General features: G+C 38.2%; 1 protein-coding gene across 1 annotated transcript in view; it reads left to right on the forward strand.

The window, feature by feature from the left end:
- LOC146375020 (protocadherin-15-like) overlaps window positions 1-20935 on the forward strand; it is a 163947-nt gene that overhangs the window by 68544 nt on the left and 74468 nt on the right. The window contains exons 12-17 of the mRNA XM_084949255.1: window positions 720-926; window positions 2879-3013; window positions 11287-11436; window positions 13349-13542; window positions 15127-15259; window positions 15477-15556. Of these exons, the coding sequence (XP_084805381.1) occupies window positions 720-926; window positions 2879-3013; window positions 11287-11436; window positions 13349-13542; window positions 15127-15259; window positions 15477-15556 (899 nt within the window). The remainder of the gene's footprint in view (window positions 1-719; window positions 927-2878; window positions 3014-11286; window positions 11437-13348; window positions 13543-15126; window positions 15260-15476; window positions 15557-20935) is intronic.

Raw genomic sequence — 20935 nt, forward strand, 5'->3', positions numbered from 1 at the left:
TTTAATTTGTAAACATTTTAATAGCTTAAGAGGACATATTGATTTTATGTAATGGGATGTATGTTATGTAATAGATTTTTCAAGAAACTTGTTTTTTTCACAAATGGACTGATACCTGATTGAGCAATGTAATTTTCACTCTTTCAGTGGTCTTGTAACAGAACATTTCTCTAAGCTCTGTTTCATAGCTGAGTCCTGCATGTCTGTTTTTGGTTGAGGATATTGACATGCTGAATAGATGAGCTGTAAATGGGGATTTTATTATATCAGACTGTTCTGTGGTTGATTCAGAAGACAGAGAAACAGGGATTTTTCACCTTCAGCAATGCAGACAGATTTGGTATGAGCCTTTTTAATAGTGAAGTGGTTAATTTTGGCATTGAATCAGCTCGTAATATTCCCAAGAGCCTCCTTCTATCACTGGTCACTGATTTGACAGCAAAGGAGTGCCACTAATTGCAGTCCCTCTCCTACAAAGGATGGTATTTCTGTTAAATGCCCCGGTAATTACTAAGTTCTAATCCTAAATGGACCCCTGATTAAATTTAGTCAATATAGCTTTTTTAAAATTGAAATGACACTCAGAGAAATTATGCCTTTCTATTTCTGTGCCTGCATGAGAGTTGGAACAGCATAACTTTCCAGCAGAGTAGTCTTGTTGATATGGTATTTTCCACAGAGTGACTTGCACCCTTGTTCTTTCTTTTCCCTCTCCCAAGGCTGAACAGGATAATGGTCATCCCCTCCCAGCATATGCTAAAGTCATCGTTGAAATCTTGGATCAGAACAACCAGGCACCGTATTTCCAGTTTGCTACCTATCAGGGCTATGTGAGTGAGTCCTCCCCAGTTGGTACGACTATCTCAGCCAGTGCCAACCTTACTGCCCCCCTGGGAATCGTCGCTTTGGATAATGACATTGAGGAGGTACAGAGAGAAAGAGAGGCTTTATCAGCCTAAGCTCACTGTCGCTTACTCTTTTAAGATGCCCATCCATGCATGTGTGCATACAAACACAAAGTACTTGTAGTGCATTGATTAAATATTGAGCACAGAGCCAGATTTATTCATGTGCTTGTATCGCGTACTCACAGAAAATAACATGTGCATGAGTCATTGTCCCGCTATATTTGTTTTGTTGTTACAGCTGGCTCCTGGTGTTACACCTGTAGGTAAAAGGGCTGATTTTAAATGCTGTGGCACGCACAAACTCACACATGCACTCAAACCCACACAATGTTATAAAGGGTTGTCCTGATCCAGTTTTGTGCTCTAATCTTTGATGCAAATCATTTTAAAGATTGACTAGCTTTTGATGCTGAGTTTAATCCAATATTCATGTTTTCCTGCATTGTGCAGCTGCAGTGTGTACACTTAATAACTTAAAGTGGGCCTGTGCTGGGCCTCTGTTATTAGTAAAGGAAATTGAATTCAGAGGTTTGGCTTAATAGTTTTGCTTTAAACCTGCAACATGGCTTCAGCTGGTTTCTTTCTAATGTGATATGATGGCCAAAGATTTAAAAATACATGTATATATCTTTGGAACGAGACATTTCCTTGCTTGATTTCCACTTCAAACAAAAGGTTAAATGCATTCCTTTTAGTTGTATTTATTTTGCCCACTCGCTTTACCTGATCTGGCACAATGTCAATGCGAATCTCATTCATTTGAACTTCACTTCATGTAGCCGATACAGATCAGTACTGCTGTTTCCCTTTTACCAAAACTGATTTGGGACATACCTACTTTTAATGCATGCATCACGGTGTGAAAAGTAAGAATACATTCAGAGCACTGATCACTGCTGGAGACATTCTCAGCATCTTATTACCAACTTCATAACCCTGCTTTGGATTTGAAAAAAACTCCAACTATTTCCAGCAGAATTCCTCTTCTTTTTACTGCAGAATTGCACAAATTATCAATTAAATGGTAATCGGGTCTCCTGTAATGATCGGTGTGTTGTACATCAATCAAGCTGTGTACTGACTTTTGTACTGGAATTGGAGTGTGTGTTTGGAGTGTTTTGCTTTGATTGGAGTGTTTTTTTTAATGTGCAGATTGCTGTTTCTACATTTCTAAAATCAAAACTTTACAAATTGATTCTTCCGTGTGGGGTGTTAACCATTTCTTTGACAGCTTACAAAGTGTGCGTGCGTGTGTGCATCCACCTCAGTGGAGAACACTAACTCACTCACTGCACTGTTAGACTCGCACAGTGACACGCAGCTAAAACAAATGATTACTACCTTTAGTTCATCTTTCAATACATAGCAAGTCTTTGCAGAAGATTAACACATCTAAGTGGAAACAGAGATAACAAAATCAATAAGCCACCCAGTCCCGATGTTTACCAAACTCTCTTAAGAGGACTCATTGATGGATGTGAATCGAAGCCGACTTGCAGCAGTGGACCACAGTTGTATTAACACAGCAGTGATGGCGCATCGTTATCAAAATGACTCTTTTTCAAAATGATTCTCAAGCTTTTTGTTTTCATCTGGAAACCTTAAACCAAAAGCTGAAAACCCCATATCCTGCCTGCTTAATTTTTTCCCCCTAAAGGAACAGGTGTAGTAATTAGTAAAGACGCCTTTCTATTGCTTTCTTGATACAGTCACATTCATAGAGATGTGGGGTTCTTTGAGTGTTTCATTCATGTTAAAAAGACATTGGTTTATGGCTCATTGCCTTCTATTTTCTCTAGAAAGATGGGTGACCTGCCAACAGATTACTTTTTCCAACTCTTTGGCAGATCAAAATGTACCATTTGATAGGTTTCTCAGCCCCACAGCTGCGGCCTTGGAAAAATAAATTATGAAACAGTCAAGTCACCATGGCAACATGTTTCTTTTTTTGTATATCTTTCTTTCGGAAGACAAAAGACCCCATGGTGACGATTACCCTGGATGACTACACCATGATCTTCAGCCTGACCCCAACTGGGATAATCCGCTACCTGAGGCTCCTCAAACCTGTGGACCGGGAGAAGCAGATGGTCTATACTTTCACGGTAGGCCCACAACTCAGTGTAGCTATCTGCACAACTGCACTCGAGCACTGTGACCCACATCTTCCATTTTGTGTATTTAAATAGAAGTTCAAGATTAGCCATGTACCAAGAGGCACTTGGAGATACAAAGCTGACCTGACACTTCCAGAGCAATATGACCTTTATTAGTGGACCAATAGCAGTGAAGTGAGGCAGTTTGTCCACTTATACATTTCCATCCAACAGTGAACCAGAGGCATATCAGTTTTGTATGCTCAGTAAGATTTGTGGTGCATGTTTATTTTAATGTTATGTAACAATGCATAGATTGTAATACTATACACAGAAACTGTAATGTGAGAAACATTGGAGGGGTGGCAAATCCCAGATAAATCAGAAACAAAATCAAGTAGCTTATTGATCAGGTTAACATCATCCATGAAGCAAGAAAAACATCCTGCAAATACAGAAAACTCCAATAGAGACTTGTACTCTGAAACTTGAAAATAGCCATGAAAACTGATGATTCATTCGTATTTTATCTTTATTCTTTTGTGTGCTTAGTGTTATTAACTATACATGGGGAATTATCCTGTTATTAAGTAATGATCTGCCCATTAATAATTAGTATTTCACCAAAAGTTAAATTGTACTAGAACTGTAATAGTTCTCGTCTTGCTATTTCTCTATTCCCTTTGTTCTTCTTTATTTGCTATAGATTTCTCTGTTACTCTTGAATGTAGTCATGTATATGGTATATGAATAAGCTCCTTAAGTTACTTGTGTTTGAATTATTTTCTTGTCTTTCTCGGCCTTCTTGCATTGCACACCACTTCCTAAAACTGTAAAAACAGCTCTCAGATCATAATCAAAATATTGTTTGCACTGTCCATGTTGGCTTTCTTGTTTCTTCTTTTCTTCTTTTTGACTTTGACTCACAATACAAGTCATTCGAATTTATTGGAACCCTGTAATTTGTATATCATATGAAATGGTTCAGTCTCACTGAGCTCCACAGCTATGTTTTATCTGATGTTTTCATTGTTATTAATTTCACATTAGCAGTCTGGTTCACCAATTTTAACTGTTTTGGCTTAGAGAGGTAGCAACTTGTTTATCCAGGGGTATTAGCAAACCAGCAGTGATACTACAGCAAGCTTGCTGGAAATGTTTCCCCGGGGACCGCAGAAGTTTGAACTCGGATGATTTTGTGTGCTGTTGATTTTGGTGTAGTGCTGGATTTGGTTGAGTTGGTGAAAGTGCTTTGGACATCAGCACCAGCGGTATATGAAGGAATGTTTTATTTATTATGTGTGTGCGTTGTTGACCCTTTTGTGCTATGTGTGCTCAGCTTTATTTATCCTCTTTGGTTTCTCTCTGGTTTGGAGTATGAGAAGCTTAAAAGCTGGTAAGTGCTAAGAATGCTTTTGAGCTCAAGATCCATTCTGACAACACTTTACAGAGAAGCTGAGAAGCTGTCAGTTGTGGGTTGATTGTGTTGCGTTTTTTAGATAGCCATGCTTGGCACAGCTTTGTAGAAAGGTCTTTATTCAGTATCACATGTAAAAGAGAGAAATTCCCTTCTCGGATCATTAGAAGCAGTTGTTCTGCTATCTTTTGGTAACGTCCTCTTCATGTCTCTTCACTTGAACAGACAAGTTGCACATTAAATGCTATAAAGGTTTTGAATAAATTCTAGAGATATATTTTTTAGTGAGTTTCATTTATTCATTTTCTATTTGATTTTTTTAATTGATTTTTTTATTACATCATAATGTATGTCACTGATTATCGGGGCGCTATGTTGTACTGTTATTACAATATTCAGTACCGTGCAAATGTCTTGAACCACCAATCTTTTCATTATGTTTTGCTTCTAAGGAGCCAGACTTTCTTGGACTTTTTATCCCTCAGCCATCAAAGGCTGATGGGGTACTGTCATCACATGCAGGCCAGCAGGCGTAGACACCCAAGTTTGTTAATGCAGTAATTCAAATCTCAGTGATCTCTGACCTCAAGGACAGTGGCCAAGTTTTCAGAAAATCTTATGATGGGATAACTCAAGAAATCACCTGGAATTTTCAAACTCATACCATAGGTGCTGCCACTGAAATCTCAGACAAGTTTGAGTCCCATTGATCTCCAGCTCAAGGTCAGAGGTCAGGGTTTCTGAAAATCACCTAGGATTTTCACATTTATACCATAGGTTCATCTACTGCACAGGCAGGTGCTGGTATTTTTAGTGGTCTTGAGCAGTAGTTCTCCAGGCTTTCTGAGGGTCTTTTGAAAGTTTTTATTTTAACATTGGCTGCTTTTCGGTCTTTTTCAGTCCAAGTCCTTATACCTGACCATTTTTAGACCATTTTGACAATAAATCACTCAGTAATTTAAAAACAAAAATAAAATACTTAAAGAGATAATTTTTTAAAAAATATCTACATATAACAGACAACTTAATAAAAATGTATTTTAAATTGCATGTTTAACCACTTTGTTACTAGTAGCATCTCACAAAAACGCTTCAAGTTCCCATTTCTTCTCTTGAATCTATGAAATATAGTAAAGGTGACACCATTTGACAGACATAAACGTTTATTTTTGAATGAAAAAGTTCCTGAAGGACCATTAGTCAGAAACTCGGCATGGTGTGCAGTGTGCCCTTAAAAATTTAAGAGCACTGGACAAGTGGAGGATAAGAGAAGTGGCAGGCATAAAAACTATCCACAGCAGATGAGTAGTATCTGAAAGTCATGTCTTTGAAAAATAGGAACAAATTCAGCAAAGACCTGACACATGACCTGAGTGATACTTCTGGCCCTTCACTGTTTGCCGAAGCCTCATCAGAAATGGTCTTAGTGGAAGGGTGGCTGTCAAGAAGGCATTCTTAAAGACAGAAAACAGAGGAGAACACATGAAGTGGACTGAAAATCAGAGGCCACTAGTCTTATGGAGTGACAAATCCAAATTTCAAATTTTTTGTTCATTGTTATCAAAATGTATGGAAAATATCAGCAGCGAGTGTCTGCAGCTATCTATAAAAGACGGGGGAGACTCTGTCACAGTTGTGAGCTGCATTTCAGACAGTGGCATTGGGGATTTTTTTCAAAATTGATGGAATTATGAATGCAGAAAAGTATTGTTGGATTTTCATCCATTGTGCAATGCCAAAAGCACCTGACTGGCAACAGCTTCATTTTTCAGCATGACAATGATCCCAAACACATTGCCAATGCAGTAAAAGCATACCTGGATAGAAAAACACACAGTGGAACATCGTCAGTCATGGCTTGGCCTCTCCAGAGCTTGGACCTCGACATTATTGAAACTGAAAATAAAACAAAAGGCAGCCAACACCAAAGAAGAACTTTAGGATATCCTTGAAGAAGTCTGGAGAATTAGACTACTTAAAAAAAATTACGAGAAAAATGACAGCACATTAAGCTTGTAAGAATTGTCCAAACTCTAAATAATATAATAATAAACTATATCAAATAAAAGAAATTCTGCAGCACAGTGATGCTGCTGTAACCCTAATGGACACACCTTTTCTACTGCTTTGCTATATTAAAAAGGTAGGATGTGCCACTGGCTACTGGCAGCGTGTGTGCACCACAGTTTGTCTTTTTACTCGTTACACCTGCAGCACACGTTAAGTCTAGGGCTGTGTGAGTCAGTAGAAGGCAAGCATGTTCACTACACCCACGGGGTAAGTCGACAGCCCAACCAGTCTTCGAGGCTCCAGCTACTTGAGCCATGACTTGCCATGTCGACTACCACATAGATGAGGTTCAGGGAAGCATTAGATGCTAGTGGCTTGTTAGAGCTAAATTTAGATAATATGATGTGATGCTGGATGGTACGAATAAAACTTTGTATCACACTGGGTTTTGGGGTTTGTTTGTTTTTTTTGGTTTGTTTTCTTTTGTTTATATTTTTTTCTTTTTCACTTTATGAATTGTAGTATTATTACTAATAGTAATAATTTCCATAAGTGGTTATTTCATTTTAGATTTATAATGGCTTATATTTGTTTTTCTGTCAGGACTATATAAAATACAAACTTTAATGTAAGATCAGTACCTAACAGGCTGCTTGTTATGCTTTTCAGTTTTGCTTAATGCCATGTTTTTCTGCTGCAGACTTAGTGTATGGTTCACTGGTGTTAATGTTTCCACAGCAGAGCTTTGAAGTGCAACTTTATCACGAACTCCATTTGGACTTATTTTTCTAAAGTTTGTGGCACAAATGATTCTGTGGTTAGAAAACACAGCTCATCTTTTGGCAGCAAAATATTCTGGACCATCTTTGGTCTCTTTTTTTTTTTCCATCCTCTATCAGTCTTTACTCGGGTAGCATTAGATCTGCTTGGCTAGCTAGCATTACCCAGCATGCATTTCAGTGGTGTAGTTAATTAAAGCTCTATGTTTCACAAATGAAGTTAATACAAGTCTCCTCTCAGTACACTATTCAGTACATTGAATGTCCAAAGATATAATTCACTTAAGCCTCCTGAAAAACTGTTTTTATCTGCTCACTGATATAGTAGAGTGGTACATGAAGTATTCATATCATGAAATTAAGACTACTATAAGTTTAAAGTGCACTGAGGCGACCTTTGTTGTGATTTGGCACTATATAAATAAAATTAACTATACAGATACACTGCTAACCACTACTGTGATGTTGTCACTATTGTGTCTGGGTGCCTTATAAAAAATAGATTAAAAAAATTAAATATATATGTGTAAATATTACAAGTTTGTATTTAAGAGCTGATCGAGGTACAATGAATATATCCAAGGAACACAAACAGTGGGAAAATAAGAAGACTGAAATAGAGGAGGGGGGTGAATGGAAGTGTCCACCTGTGTCTGTAAAACACTGATAGGAAGGTCCATGAAAGAAAATCACTAAAAGTCAACCTTTTTTTTTTTTTTTTTGTTGGCAACTTTTTTTTACTTGAAGTAAGATTTAATTCAGTCTTTAGAATGAAAGCGAGGTTTGTGCTTCAAGGAAAAGTCTTTTTAACTTTTCTTTGTCTAGTCTTTGTTGATCCAAAGGTTTATCACGTGGCAACATGTCTGAGCTGTTACATTAACATGTTAGATTGTGGCTTTTGAATGCGTGAGGAGTTTTTATTGCCACCTGGACAGTATGCATGTTACACACATTTTAGTTTAGGTGACAGGGTGCTAAGAGTTTTGTCTACTATTGTTCTATGTGGTATTGTAATTGTTAAATTGTTAATGAGTTCAGACATTCAGTATGGCAGGAATGTGTCTTTGAATTGAATTGAATTTCTAATAAGAGGTACCATAATGTCCCTTCTTCTGGCTGTCTGGGGTCATAAAATGCATCCAGTACCTTCTTGGTTTGGTGGTCTGCCACAACAGAATCTGGGTTTAGACCGCTTAATAAATCTTGTTTCATCTTAGCTAACCCCTGTATAAGCTGTCATTTGGATAAGTCAGGCCTGTGATGTGGAAAAAAACTGAATGAAATTTAGACAACACACCTGCTACAGCAGGACAGCAGTACTTTACACACCATGTACCTGACTAATCCATGATTAGATTAGATTAGAGGAACAGCTCTTCACACATGCAGAAAGGTGCCAGATTTGTCAACACAGTGTATTATGCTTAAAAACAGAGTCAGAAGGACTCAGATGTAGTGCACTGATAGAACTCCATGCACAAAGATGCCCAATATTCTACTGTGCAGATATTTGCACCACCCATTTGTCTGAGGAGTTGTTGGTGAGAATAAGGCAGATGTGAAGTATGAAGGACGGCTGTGGCCTCTAGGCCTGTGTGATTGCATCACACAACCAGTGAGATAAATGCTGTTTTGACAGCAACCTACCCTGGGATTGTCCTCTGTGGTGGACAAATTGTTGCCTAATGTTAGTTGTGCAAAAGACATTATGAGCCAGAGCTCACACGAGACACTGCTTTTGTTCAATGCTTTGTTCTTACTGTAGGTTCAGAAGAAAGATTTTGCTATATTAACCTTGCTCCTGTCTTCCCTCATAGTACGACATAATGTTGTGCCTGATAACACAAATAAGGAACTCACTCTTATATAAGACTTAAAAAAAACCCATTATTTTAGGGAAAGATTCTTGAAAAAAATTTGATTTACTTTCTGACTTCTGCCATAAAGCTTAATTATTGACAGAGCTATATAGTAAATATTCATCTACATACCTTGAAATGTTGGTTATACCCAGTCCTCTGGATCAGACTAAGGCGTAGGATGAAAACGTAGTCATGGACTAGTAGGAGCACCACAGGACAGCCCTGTTTTCTATCCCTGTGGACTTTAGTGAAAGGTTCATAGTGGGATATTGGTATTCTTAATTTTTGGGGGGTTTGAAAAATTAGGCCAAAGCTCTGTGAAACAAGTCAACAGGGACCGTATGGCTGGTATCTCCTGGCACCATCTAAGAGACCGCAGGCAGGAACACAGTGTTCTTCCAGCATTACCATGCCTCTCAGATCTTCTGAAGAAGTGGGCGAATAGCTATCAAAATTATGTGGACAAGGAGAGTGCCACCAGTGCGGGTCTCTGAGCAGCAATGGGGATAGTGCAAGCCAAGAACACATGACTCCAGACCTCTCATTATCCAGTTCCAGTCCCTGCCCCCAACAGGGACCTGGGAAGAGAAACCAAGATGAAACAAATGGACTGTTGCCTACCATCAGGATCCTCCTCCTTAATATCTGAACACTCAAAATTGAAGGAGTCTGCCTGTATAGTGTTTGAAATTGATAATGCTAAATATTTATGTAGTATTTGGTTTTCAGCTTTGTAGATATGTCTCAGGCTGATCTCACAACAGGCTTTACATTTTTCCCAGCTTGGAACAGTTGGAACTACAAGCTAAAACTATCACTTTTTAAACTTTTTTGGGATATGAGTTTATCAGAATCTATAAAACTTTCTACCTAACCTTGAAAAACATATTGATTCACTTCTTTGACTAATGTGTGTGTGTTTGTATTTCTCAGGGATAATTTATTTAACAAACTTATTACTCTATATTAAACTGTACTCTAGATGTAGGGTATAGTATCCAAGATTTTAAGGAAAAAAACATTTTTGTGCATATGTTTGTAAAGTATTATATGAATGTGTGTTTATCTAGTTCGTTTCCCTTGCAATAAACAAGCTCTATTCATGTTTAGCTTTTGTGATAGATTTGATTAATTTTTTAAGTTATTTCTTTTTGTTTGCTTGCTTTGAAGGTTAGATTTCCAATGAGTTTTATTGGGAACCCATCTGTGTCTCATTTACAATCAACACAGAATATATATTCATGTCTTTCTTGTTGTTATTTGCCCTTCATTTTCATACCTTAGTCCTCATTCTTCCTTTTGGATTCTTATTTTTATATATTTAAATTTGTTTTTTTTTTGTTTGTTTTTGTTTTGTTTTTTTCAATCAACCCATTAAGTTTTTTTGTCTATTTTACTGGCCTCTGCATTCGGAAATGGGTCCTCTCAGTTGGAATCAGTTTAATCCACTTCTCATAGTAAACATATTAGTCAGGCATGACATGGTTTACATAAGTCAGTACTTACACATTTATATAAGTATGTATAAGTATGGATTGTCTCAGTAAATCCAAATCTGCTTTCCTTCTTGTCTCCCTAAAACTTCTTGGCATCTCAGTTCTGGCTCAAGAACAGAAACACAGTTTGATAGGATGGAAAAGCACGGTTCTATATGTTATCATTTGTTTCTGTTCAACACCTTCACTGTGAGTGTTTAGCTGCTACTAAAAGCAATCTCCTGATATACAGTATAACCAGCAGGATTTGTCATTTCAATTTTGACGCTTAGTGCAAAGCGTCAAAACATGTATTTCTTGCTGCTGCCACAGTTGTTGTTTAGATCTACCCTCTCCTACACTGCACTTGTTGTTCTGCTCAGTCCATTTTCTTTCTACCTCGCCAAGTACTGGAGATCAGAGCTGCCAGGGACAAATAAACATGTGGTTTGTTCAGTTTGCAATCTGTCCTTTAGGCAGCTTCAGACGAGCACTCCCTTTTCTTCTCTAAGCACTTTTCTAATGTCAAGGGAAAGAAAAATGAACATATACAAAGGAAAACTGTAAGCACTGGTGTTGAGGTCGTAAAAATGTTATTTGACACTTATGCTTATCAAATAGTGCAAGCCTAAGGTTGAATAAAATAATCAATTATCTATGATTTATCTGAGGAAAATGGACTTCACTTGTGTACATTTTCTGAAGCTTTATTAGGTATTTCTCTTTCTTGTGTTTATAGATGGTGGCATCAGATGGCGTCCAGCAGAGCAGGCCAGTAACTGTCAACATCCTGGTCATTGATGCCAATGACAATACCCCCACATTTGGAGAGATCTCCTACAGTGTTGAAGTCTTCACCAACATGCAGCCGGGGGAGACGGTGCTACAGGTAATCAATCCAACAATCATTCTTTTGCTTCTTTCCTCTTGCACCAGCACGCCACGCTACGTCTCCATCTTTTTCCTCATCACACAGAATCCCTCTCATGCACGTTCTTTCATGCTCAAAACAAATAACCACAACAGTCCAGTGCATTGTGCTGGAATAGTGCCCTTCATCTCATCTGTAGTCCTGTCAGACAAGTCACAGACAATGCTTTTATCTATATCTTCAGTGCACAAGCTTGGTTCATTCGTAGTGGAAGGCACTCGTGATGACCGTGAATTAACCCCCCCGCTTACGTATTTTGCTTATAAAACACAATTTTCTTCTTGTTTGTTTAGTCCATTTTGATTATCTTTATGGATTAGGAACATTGTTCATTTTTGATTTCATTAGTGCACTGGTTTTAAAGGTCATGATATACTTCCCTCTTTTCTGTTATGCTTAAGATAACCAAATCTAACATCTGTGCATGAAAACGAAAACGTTGAGCAGACTCGTGTAGGCATTACTGAAAGGGACATTTTTCATTCATTGCTTCATTCTGGGTAGGAACAAAAACAGCTTGGTTAGGGAGTGCTCAGGCAATATTTAGTTAGCCTGTGGAAATTACTGTGATTCCAGTGAAGGTGACAACACCAGCTCATAATTTACATGCGCTTATTTAAAGGGACGCTAAAGGTCGCTTAACTTCAAAAGCTAACTAGAGGTCATAATTACAGCTCGCTCAAACTTATGGCATAGGAGAGGACTTCTTCAAAACATGAACCATAACCTCATTTTGCTACAACAGAGGAGTAAGAGTTCTATCATTTTATTGTCTCATTTGATAGTCGGAGCATGATTCTTTCATCTTTTAGCTGATCTGTCCTCTCAGCACGGCCTCTCCTCAAAAGAGAAAAAAAATGTCAGACATTGAAAAGGTCAAATTTAATCGGTTTTAAAAAACAGCCGTTTCACCCTCCCTGAAATGAGGCCAGGGGTCACAGAGTGCCTGGTATGACCGCTTAACCGATTTTTATAAGCCATTTATGAGAGCTGAAGCCCCCTGAGGATTCTGCTGCTTATTTGATGCTACAGCTCTTACTCCAACGACAGGAGCATGGAAAAGGAGGTCATGGTAACTTGGATTAAAGTTTCAAGGCCCTAAAGATATGAAGCCAACTACACTATGAGGGCTCGTATTTACAAGCAGCGGGATGTCCTAAATAATTTTCCTTGAAGGAAAGGGTGGTTCCTTAATTTGTTTGATATGAGAGCATGAAATAAATGATATATTTACGTATCATTTTTTTCCATCACACTTGCCAAAAGAGCTATGTCTGTCAGCTGTCTGTCAACAGCCCCCCATATTTTATATGAAAGGCTGAAAGTAGTGAAATTAGTTTGCAACTTTGCTCATCATTAAGTTAAACAAACCAAAATTGTTTAGATTTGATTTTACTTAAATGCAGACCCTGTAAATTTATCTATGCATTTGTCATTTCACAGACTTTAACACATACAAATCATTTTGTGAAATCATCACTGTTTTTTGATATGGCTGTACTGTAAACAATAGACAATTTCTCTTTTATTGTTATAATTTTAACATTTAACATCTGAAACGGGTGTCTCCTGTGAGACATTTAGTCTCAGTGGGACTACTTGTACAGATAAAGGTTAAATAAAAATAAAAAATAAGCATAATGTAGATGATATTGTCCAGAAAAATATATTTATATTTGGGAATACCTCTGCAACTTATTTGCTAAACAGGTCCTAACCCACAATCCCCACCCACTGAGAAATATTTTCTGCTTGACTGGTTTAGTAAACATATTTCTGGGAGGTGTAAAGCAAAGGGAAAAAAAGGAAAATGTAAAGGCACTGTGTGTATAATATGTAGCTTTTTTTTTATCTCCCTAATTTCTCTCAGCTGACAGCATCAGATGCAGATGAAGGGCTGAATGGTTTGGTGACCTATGAGATACTGGCTGGCGCCCAAGGAGATTTCATCGTCAGTAATCGCACTGGACGCATCACCGTGGCACCTGGTGTCACTTTAACTGTCGGGCGATCTTACACACTCACTGTCAGGGCCTCAGACAATGCACCAGAGACCCAGAGAAGGTGATTTATTTGAACATTGAAGAGTTCTACATTGATGGAAGCAGCGTTTTGTTATTGTGATTAATGTTCTGTACTTTTTTTTCTTTTTCTTTGTTTTCTTTAAAGAAGGCAGATTTGTTTCTCTTTTCAGAATGAAAAGCAGTTTCATAGAGTGGAAGCCATCTGGATGAACAGATTTGCCAGTGTTATCTAATTGAATATGAACTCATTGTAATTCACAACATGGCTTGAAATGACCCAGAAAGTTTTTTGGGGGCTGAAATATGGAAAAAATAATTATTTGGACTAGCTACTTTTTTTTTCCTTTCCGTTTTTCCTTTTCTTTTTTTTTAAAATGTGTGCTTGGAGCTGTCAAAGGGAAAGAATTTCAGTGTTTCAGTGCGCCACTCAATTTGTACAATGTTGTGAAAGAGGCTGTAATGTGTTTCTGTTTTGATTTCACTAAGTCAAAGAAAGGTTGTCATAGAGATATTTCACCAACGGGTTAACATGGTGACAAAATTACTCCTCGTAGGACTTCATGTTCAGTACAGTTAGGCTTTTACTTAGTAAAAGTAAGTAAAAGTTAAGTACCAGTTCAACAAGACATGTTGGGAAAAAAAAACCCAATTAAAATCAGTTACACTTTTATGTTTCTATGAAAACTAAGAAGGCGGACGAATTTAAGCAATCATTAGAGCCTTGATCTTGACACTTAATGCACTTTTTATTATAAGATTGTCAACCACAAAGAAAAAACAGTGCAACCAAAACTCCTTTTCTACATTTCTGCAGTAAAGGCTCAATACAAGTGAACTTTGATGTGTCATTACATTGTGTTTGAGTTGCTTTCAACTCTTTCTTTAGCTAATTTGTTAACTGATGATTGACTATGTCTTGAGTTTGAATTGACTGTATTTGTTGTAATTAAAATAAGACATTCACATATCTATATATAGTCTGACACCTGATGTGAGAGACAAAACCAATCCAGAGATATGACTGTAAACCTGAGACAAGATTGTGTATAGGATTAAATGTAGGAAGGATACATGAAAAATTGAAATTGCCCAGGGCCATGGTATTCTCTGTCAATATGAAATGGAAAAAGTTTGGAACCACCAACAGTTTTCCTAGATATGGCCACACAGGTCAAGGAATAATTGGGCCTCAATTTCATCCCCTAAGGCCAGCAAGTCAACAACACAGTATAGGCAGCCAGAGTCTGGATCTAAATCTAATACAGTAAAAAATAAAATAAAATAAAATTGATCCAACCTAGTTGAGTTTGAGCAGTTTTGCCAATAATAATGTAAGAAATTCCTAGCAAGTTTGGAAAAAAGTATTTCAATCAAGTATAAAATTAAATTGTATTTATTTTATTACATTAATAAAAAAAATGTTTTGCTTTATCATTGATTAGTAATGAGTATACTAAAAAAAGTTGAATCCATTTTAAGAATGAAATCAAAGTATTTAGAAAAAGTAAATACAGTGTTTATTTAACCTATTTGACTGCCCTATGGGCAAGAGGTCATTACAGCTCAACAGTTGGTCAAATAGAAACTAATGCTGAAAATCAGTTGGTGTCTGTATTTCTGCCAGGAGCTCCATCGCAACAGTCAACATCGAGGTTTTGCCACCCAACAATCAGAGTCCACCACGCTTTCCTCTCCTGACATACAGCCTAGAAGTCAGTGAAGCTATGAGGATAGGAGCTATTCTGCTCAATCTGCAGGTGAGTCACAAATTCACACAAGGCATCGGTGTGACTTTTGCTGTGTCAGTATATGTTGTACTTTAGACAGCAGATTTTTTTTTTTTTTTACTGACATTTCACATCCTGCACTATGCTTGTTTTCACTCCAGTGCAGCATCCTTTTAGCTCAGCTGTCCTGTTTTGCACCCTTCAGCATATGGCCTTCAGACTCCTGTTGTCTTTTTTCTTCCTCTAGGCCATAGACAGAGAGAACGATCCGATCAGATATCGCATTTTGAGCGGGGATTCCCAGAAGGTCTTTAATCTCACTGAAACGTAAGTCCAGATGGGATTGTGCCTGACTTTTTGATTTTTAGCAATAAGGCTGATATTAGAGGATATATTTACTCAGTGATCTGCAAGAAAAATGGCAACTTAATGGAAGGCTTTAATTGCTTTGTGAGTGCAAAGGCTATACATACTGTAAATAGTATGACAACCGTTGAAGACGGCTTTCACAATAACAATGGACACAGCAAATGACTTGGATGGGAAGATAAAGTGAAGTGACAGATGTGCACTTGTGATGGAGGAAAATACAAGCTCACTTGGCATTCATTGGTTTTAATTATACTGTCAAATGTTCTCATAGAGAGAGAACTTTTTTCAACGAGTTTGCTGGAGTTTGTTATTTTAAAATATAAAGGCAATTCCATACAGAAGAAAACTGCAAACAAATTAAGTGCTAATAGGACAGCCTGAAGCACTAACCTTCACATATTGGCACAGTTTGGCTCATATTTGTACCATTTAATCAAGCTACCAGGTGAGGCTCAGTGAGGTGACTATTTCTCAACCAGAGACTCTGCTTATACAGGGAGTGCAGAATTATTAGGCAAGTTGTATTTTTGAGGAATAATTTTATTATTGAACAACAACCATGTTCTCAATGAACCCAAAAAACTCATTAATATCAAAGCTGAATGTTTTTGGAAGTAGTTTTTAGCTTGTTTTTAGTTTTAGCTATTTTAGGGGGATATCTGTGTGTGCAGGTGACTATTACTGTGCATAATTATTAGGCAACTTAACAAAAAACAAATATATACCCATTTCAATTATTTATTTTTACCAGTGAAACCAATATAACATCTCCACATTCACAAATATACATTTCTGACATTCAAAAACAAAACAAAACAAATCAGCGACCAATATAGCCACCTTTCTTTGCAAGGACACTCAAAAGCCTGCCATCCATGGATTCTGTCAGTGTTTTGATCTGTTCACCATCAACACTGCGTGCAGCAGCAACCACAGCCTCCCAGACACTGTTCAGAGAGGTGTACTGTTTTCCCTCCTTGTAAATCTCACATTTGATGATGGACCACAGGTTCTCAATGGGGTTCAGATCAGGTGAACAAGGAGGCCATGTCATTAGTTTTTCTTCTTTTATACCCTTTCTTGCCAGCCACGCTGTGGAGTACTTGGACGCGTGTGATGGAGCATTGTCCTGCATGAAAATCACGTTTTTCTTGAAGGATGCAGACTTCTTCCTGTACCACTGCTTGAAGAAGGTGTCTTCCAGAAACTGGCAGTAGGACTGGGAGTTGAGCTTGACTCCATCCTCAACCCGAAAAGGCCCCACAAGCTCATCTTTGATGATACCAGCCCAAACCAGTACTCCACCTCCACCTTGCTGGCGTCTGAGTCGGACTGGAGCTCTCTGCCCTTTACCAATCCAGCCACGGGCCCATCCATCTGGCCCATCAAGACTCACTCTCATTACATCAGTCCATAAAACCTTAGAAAAATCAGTCTTGAGATATTTCTTGGCCCAGTCTTGACGTTTCAGCTTGTGTGTCTTGTTCAGTGGTGGTCGTCTTTCAGCCTTTCTTACCTTGGCCATGTCTCTGAGTATTGCACACCTTGTGCTTTTGGGCACTCCAGTGATGTTGCAGCTCTGAAATATGGCCAAACTGGTGGCAAGTGGCATCTTGGCAGCTGCACGCTTGACTTTTCTCAGTTCACGGGCAGTTATTTTGCGCCTTGGTTTTTCCACACGCTTCTTGCGACCCTGTTGACTATTTTGAATGAAACGCTTGATTGTTCGATGATCACGCTTCAGAAGCTTTGCAATTTTGAGACTGCTGCATCCCTCTGCAAGATATCTCACTATTTTTGACTTTTCTGAGCCTGTCAAGTCCTTCTTTTGACCCATTTTGCCAAAGGAAAGGACGTTGCCTAATAATTATGCACACCTGATATAGGGTGTTGATGTCATTAGACCACACCCCTTCTCATTACAGAGATGCACATCACCTAATATGCTTAATTGGTAGTAGGCTTTCGAGCCTATACAGCTTGGAGTAAGACAACATGCATGAAGAGGATGATGTGGACAAAATACTCATTTGCCTAATAATTCTGCACTTCCTGTATACTTTAGACCTTGCTTGGTTTAGCATTTGTACTGAGGAATGCAATCTTTAGTTTAGAAGATTTTGAATTGGAAAACACTTCACTGCTATTCATTAGATCTCTGACTAGCTCCAGAGTGTTGTTTTTGGACATTTTGAACCCCACAAAGGCTGCGATCACATGCTCTCACCTTGCCAGCCTATTTCTTCCATAATTTGCAGAGCAAGGTCGGCTAAAATAATTAGAAAAGGTTTTTAGCTCATCTGACTGAAGGAGCAGCGAGCTGGTGTGGTGGCAATGGCTCAGCCATCAGGCCGCAGTCCACAAGAATCAGTTTTCTAATAAATTATCATAAAACAGCAAACATGTTTTGGAGAGATCTCAACATTAGCATACAAAAAACTCACTCACCTACTTCTACGGAGCAAGCAAAAAGCATAAAATATTGTGGGCGCTGAGTGCTTTTCTCATCTATAAACGAACAAGAAATATGGAGTGACGAGACATGGGGAGACTGAAAATGCAGGGCCTTGCCAGACATGTGTCTCACTAATTGATTAAAGCTTATTTTGTCTGCGTTTTCAACCTCCCAGCTAGGTAAGGACAAGGTGTGTTGCAGTACTGTATTGCCACCTTTTCTCCACTCTTAATTTGCTCCACGGTGTTAAAATTGTATGTTTTTATAGAGAGTCGTTTGCTGTGTGGTTTAGTCACGGTAAGCAAAAACATGGTGACACAATCAAAATAGCAGGGGATCGCTATTTTTGCCACTGGCACTGTAATCTCCTAAACCAGATATGACAGAAATCATGCTAAAATAAATAGACACATCTTCATTTAGCTCATTCTTTGTGTGTTAAAAATGTTACAGTCACATCACAGGCTTTCACCAGGCTATCAGTATAATAAATGCAAGCAAGTGCTGATATAGCACATGATGAATCAAAAAAATTATTAGTACAACTGACGAGTGTGCAATTTACAGTACAGAGCGTATTGCACACTCTAATTTTTCAACCCTCAGAACTCAGATTTGATTCAGTGAAGAGATTTTTGCATTGCTGCATGTTCAGATAACAGGCTACATAGGAGGCTGGCTCAATCCAGCTTGTATGAATAATGAGCCCTCCAGTAAGAACTTTCTTATAAATGGGGCAGAGATCCCTAAAGGAGGTGGAAATGCTTCATATTCACTTACTGTTATGTCTAGATTTTCCACTAGAAAGAACGGACGAGTTGATTTCAAATGTAAAATTTCTGGCTCGGTGCATATTGCTTTGATCATAAATCTTTTAAGCATCAGTGTTTGAGATCCTCTTACATTATCGCTGTCAAATAAAATGCATAAAAACATAAATATCAGTATTTAATCAGCTACAACAATATTCGTTATGTAAATTTTATTGTGGGTTTTCAGTCTGCAGATCTTGATGCTACTTTGAGTACTCTGACCATGCCTACTTTTGTTTGATTACAGCATCGTCTTTGAAGTCAGTTTTCTTTTTGTAGAGTCATAAAAACCTAACCTGGAGGCTATGCCAGCTTTGATACTTGCAGTGGGTTCTAGTTGGCAGCTCAGTGTGTTGCTTCAAAGTGAAATTGAAACCAAAATAAAAGGGGTTCAAGTGAAATTACTCTTTTTTTTTTTTTCTTTTTTTTTTTTACTGTCCAGTGAAACTAACATTGGGCACAATATGGTAATCAGACTCAGTTTTAAATACAACATTGTGCAAGTTTTGAGCCACCTCTCATTCATCATAGTTTGTCGGAAAAATTGGAAAATGGTGGCAGTAATTTATTAAAAAAAAACATACAGTTTTATCAAATCCTAACTAGCTTGTTCAGTTAATATTGGCATGACCAATCTTTACTCCTCAACAAAGCCTGAACTGTCCTCAGCTCAACTTAGGCAAAAGTTCTATCAAAATGATCCTGCGCTGCTTCAGTAACATTGAGGTCCGAGCTCTGGGGATGCCAGTCCATGCCTGACAGTGTTCCAGGGTTTGCGTTAGGTATAAGGTATTTTTCTGTGTTCATCATTCTATTGATTTTAGCAAGATCCCTAACATCACTACCTGAAATGTAGCCCTAAACCATAACTGAGCCTCCGCCATGTTTTACAGATAGCTGCAAGCACTTTTTTTACAGCTTTCCTGACAACCTCTGTACATATAAACCCAAAAATTCAAATTTGGATTCATCGCTTAATAAGACCCTTTGCTGCTGATTTTAAGTCCAGTACTTGTTTAATTTGGCTTTCCTCAGTCTTTTCTCCTGTCACCCTTTCTTAATAATAGCTTCCTGACAGCCACCTTTCCAATGAGCTTGCTTCAGTTGATGTACAAAATCCATCTGTCAGGTCTGTGTCATGCCTGTGTCAAACACATGACTTTCAGTGTACTGTACATAGTTTTGCAAGTCTGCCACTTCTTTTGTCCAGTTTCCTCAAACTGTTTAAGAACACCATGCTGAGATATGATTTGTGGTGTAAAAATACTTTTTTATGCCTGTCAAACTGAGTTGTCATTGATATTTTTATAGAGTCAACTAAAGACATGAGAACCGTTATTGTGTTTTTTGTGACAGTTTGCTTCTAACAAGGTGCCTAAAGATACGATTTCAAATTGGTTCTTTGCTCAGCTGTCTGTGTAGACACAACACAGCTTCATCTTCCTTCGACTTGATGCCTTTTTGAACGCTTGAATGATTCAAAGGTCAGTGTTAGGTGAAAACATTTCTCTGAAAATGGTCAGGTACAAGAACTGGACTGAAAATAGGTTGAAAGAGAACTAAGGCCACTTGAGTCTGGCTTCTAGAAGCAAAATGTAAAGAAGTGAGGGGTGGCTCAAGACTTTTGCACAGCATTGTGCAAACAACAAACATAACAATGCAGCAGCTGTAGCTTAACTTTCTCCTTGTGGCATGAATGAACTTCATCTTGGCTTAGATGATAATCTCTTCTATGCCTTTCTGCTCCTTGCCTAGCCAGATAGACACTATACATCAAGTACAGTTTACCATAAAGAGTCATGATAAGAGCAAAATGAAAGATGTTAGTGTTATTATTTAGATGGCTGCTAAAGTGCAGCGCTGACACTCTAGATGATGCTGTTAACAGTGTCCCATAGATCTGACAGCATCGTTTCATTTGTGTTGGCTGGGGAGAGGAGGGAGGGCTCTATCGCACATGATCAGTGAACCCCTCAGACCCAGCCGCTCAAGTGTAGTTGAATACTTTAGCTGCTGTGAGGAAAAAAACTCCCCAGGCTAGCAGAATTAATCATTTTAATCTTTGTC

The sequence above is a fragment of the Perissodus microlepis genome, chromosome 13, assembly GCF_051167445.1.
Source record: "Perissodus microlepis isolate ML-2025 ecotype Zambia chromosome 13, ASM5116744v1, whole genome shotgun sequence".
NCBI classification, from domain to species: Eukaryota; Metazoa; Chordata; class Actinopteri; order Cichliformes; family Cichlidae; genus Perissodus; species Perissodus microlepis.